The 3,876-nt window shown below is 34.6% G+C and overlaps 1 protein-coding gene across 1 annotated transcript in view; it reads right to left on the bottom strand.

Moving 5' to 3' along the window:
• Nucleotides 1-411: 411 nt before the first annotated feature.
• Nucleotides 412-3,876, bottom strand: part of LOC103810475 (inositol hexakisphosphate and diphosphoinositol-pentakisphosphate kinase 2) — a gene marked incomplete at both ends in the record, with an annotated part of 24,127 nt that continues 20,662 nt past the window's right edge. The window contains one exon of the mRNA XM_009083371.1: nt 412-543. Coding sequence (XP_009081619.1) covers nt 412-543 — 132 coding nt within the window. The remainder of the gene's footprint in view (nt 544-3,876) is intronic.

Below are 3,876 nucleotides of genomic sequence, written 5' to 3'. Positions count from 1 at the left end.
AGGAAATAACACAGTTTTAAGTGTAAATGCAACTCTGCTGTAGTCACTGCCAGTATAACAGGACAGGATAAAGCTGGAAACACTGCATGCTCCCTAAAAAGTATTACCTGTAATTCAGTTGATGGTATGGACAATACAGAGAAGTCAATGTAATAATGAAGGAAATATACCAACTATGACTTCATTGAATCCTCAATTTACTACTGCAGTCAGAGATATTAATTCAATGAATTATAACAGTGTCCATACCCACAAGAAAATACTGCAAAATTAAAAATTATAGTTTGTGTAAATTTTCATTTTCTTTGAAAGCAGTATCCAGCTTACTTGTTACCTGCAAAACACTGCAAGAATTAACTAGACAATATCTAAGAATTTAAAAATAACATAATTACAAACTAGAACCAGTACGTGTCTCCTGTAGATTTTCCCTTGATGGAGCAGCAACAGAGGCAAGAAATTCATCCACCTGCTTCAGAGACAAGGAATTGTGCAGAGTTTCCAAAGGGCAAATAGAAGGCACCATGGAATACAGTTCAAAACCTAAAAGAAAAATAATACAAAGAAAGAGATTTCCAAACATAAGACAGGATTTAAGGCATTGCATGGACAAGCATTAGTGCATGATAAAAAGATACTTATTTTACATTAGCACATGCAGACATAGGACCCTTGAAATCATGAACACTAAATATATTAGGAGTTGGAACAAGATGGCCAATTTTGAGGGTGTACTAAACTACAGATACGATGTAATATACCATAGGATACTAATCCCACATACGCGAAGTAAATGTGTACACATAAATTATTCAGACATTAGAACTGTACTTTGCTCCCAAATCAGTTCATGAAACATAATTTTCCTCTAAGACAAACTTGGCAAATCACTACAAAATAAAACAGTCAGGAAAAGGTAGTATTTCTCCTACTAATCCTCAACACTAAATAGATAACTCATTCCTGCAATTAAAATAGGATAGCTATTTTGTCAACTGTTAGCAGACAAGAGCTAAAAATGCTACATCTTCCAAGAAATAAATCCGCAGAATTCATGTTCTATCAGCTTCAGTATTCTGTGAAAACAAACTGTTGCCTTTAGTTTCAAAGGAAAATCACTGTTAGCATTTTTGTACCTTGAAGTTACATGTTTTAACTTTCTAAGACAGATTTACACCTACCTTTATGTATTTAAAAACAGTACTTAGAAGACTAGAAGTTTCATATATTAGAGCAGGCAAATATAGCAACCCAAAAATCTAAAAAAATTACTGGACTTTGTTTTTCTATATTAGTATTGATCATACACTAACCATGCACATCTATATTACTAACAGACTAAAAAGCATGTAAACATCTTGGCCAAAAAAAAAATTGCAGTTCTCTAAAATGTTGCAAGTTTGATAACTCAATGAACAGCTCTTCATCCAATTGCATTTCAGAAGAGGAAAATATGTCCATTAGCATATTCAACATACAGCTGTAACATTAGAACTTTGCAAGTCAATACTGTAAACTTCTCTTAGAATAATTAAATGACGAAGCGATAGTGAATGAAATAATGTTTAGAATTTCAGTTCAAGGTACATTTATTAGAGATAGCATTATGACTGTGAACTGCTCCCATAAAATATAAAAGACATCAATATTCCTGTGATATCCATTGTTCCCCATTCATTCCCCATTTAGTACTTTGCATAGAGAAGTAATTCAACAAGATTTCAACCCCCAAATGTCTGTATTTATACTTAGATCCACCTTGGCCATACTCAAATTTCAGGGAGAATCACTTCAAATATACAAATCAACTGAAGTGTACTTATGTCAGCTTCACTTAGATTATGAACAAAATGTTGCATTTCATGAAAACTTGTTTTTCGTGTACAAAAGAAACACCACCGTATCACTAATTTCTATTTTCCTATAAAGGCAGTAGCTAAGCTTCAGTGTAAGCACTAAGATGTTTGGCATACATATTAACATCCTAAATAACTATATGCATGCACGCAAAGCGCAAACCCTTTCGTTGCATTACATTAAATTATAAGATTTATCTCTTCACCCTGACAGAAAAGTCACTATCACTTGAGTGAGAATTTAGTTTTCTAATTTTGCAAATAACCAAGTGGGACAATGTCAGGTTAACTTTTTAACAACTATTGTTATAGTGCATGTTACAGAAAACCAGAAAAATTTCAAACTACACCCATGCTCCTTAAAAAAAAATAAGGAAAAAAGGTTTTCTTCTTTCAGGAATTCCCCCTCTGCAGGTTTCTGCTGAGTTTTGACAATTCTACTGTCAGCTTGTCATATCCCAGCATGTTGTTGTAGTATCTTTTAATCTAAGGGATATGGCTTGAGAGACACCCTGGGAATCTATCTGCAGTGTTTTATTTGAATATTTTATGATAAATATTTGATTATGTTGTGAGAAATAAATCGGAATTTTTATGATGGAGAAGCCTGACAGTATCCCTTTAAAAAAAGCAATTTCCTGTGCACTAACAGCCTTTGAGCTTTGGCTATATTTATTCTTAATGCACTGTCCCCATCAAAAGGCAAAACAATGAAAGGGTTAACGCAGCATCTCAAAAAACACCCTACTTTCTTACATTTAAAAGCTATAGAGACATACCACTGGAGCCTAGAAATTCCACAGAGGAAATGGACCAGCACCTAAAGAGGTGTGGGTGTTCTGCAGAGGCCCAGAAAATAAGGTAAAGCACTCTCAGAAGATACTTGTTTCACCATGTTCCTTGAACTAAAGATGGGGGGGTAGTCTGAAATGAGTTAAGAGGGTGTGATAACAACATAAAAAATAAGAAGAAAAACAGAGTGAAAGGGACAAGGAGAATCAAAATGATAGTCTAGAGGACAGACGAAACAACATCAATATGGACTAATGTTAGTAGAGAACCCCTGGAAATCTGCAATATTCTTAGGGTTCATAGGAGCTTGTACTGCATGCATTAATCTTGTCAAAGATGTGTGGTAAAACTGCTGCATTAAATGAATCAGAACAATCAATGAGATCAATAAAAGCAATTTGGATCCTTTTTTTAAAGAATGCAGTCACAAAAAGATAGTCCTAAATGGAACAGAAAGTAATTGCATTATTAGACACTGATACTCAAATGCAGTTCTTACTTTCTGGCCTTGTATGCTTCGGAAATATTTAGTCTGAGTTTAAAGATAAAAAACGGACTCCTAACTTTCCTAATTGAAATAGGACACTAGAATTGGCCTTTTAGATCAAACAGTCTTAATGATATTAGCTCAGCTTTACTATAGCAGTTTCCCTCCAAGAAGCACTGCAGTGCAAAAAAGTCACTATGGGTTCCAAATGAATATAACAAAGAACTACTTTGCTTCTCAGCAAAGCCAGACAAAAACCTAGTCCTTTTTTACTTTTTTAGAACCTTGTTTCTAGGCAAGTATATTTTGAATCTAACATGAAAATGCTGATGATTTCCACTGCAGTTTTGATATCATCACCATCGCTGTACTCAGCCAGCAGTCATGCACATTTTAAAACTGCAGTTAAGAAATCTAGAAAAGCTACGTTAAGGTCTGGGGGATGCACAAGACCGAGTCTAGTTTTCATGAACAGGATACATTTGGGGCCTAATCAATCATGTAGAAAGGGAGGCACAAAATATTTTGCTGAGGAAGAAAAAGACATACCTCTGTCCTGTGTGTTAAATCAGACATTTTTGTAACTATGGCAGACTGAAGACAAGGTAACTCTCACTCTTGAAGCTCAAGAGGTCAATGCTGCTCAAGAGGTCACAGCTGTCTTGCTGTGATTTTTAGTGCAATATTTAAGTAATTTGCACATCTGATGAACAGAGAAGTATGATAAGGTGAAATAAATTT

Source organism: Acanthisitta chloris, unplaced genomic scaffold, assembly GCF_000695815.1.
Source record: "Acanthisitta chloris isolate BGI_N310 unplaced genomic scaffold, ASM69581v1 scaffold3451, whole genome shotgun sequence".
Classification (NCBI taxonomy): domain Eukaryota; kingdom Metazoa; phylum Chordata; class Aves; order Passeriformes; family Acanthisittidae; genus Acanthisitta; species Acanthisitta chloris.
This window is presented reverse-complemented; position numbering and strand designations above follow the sequence as displayed.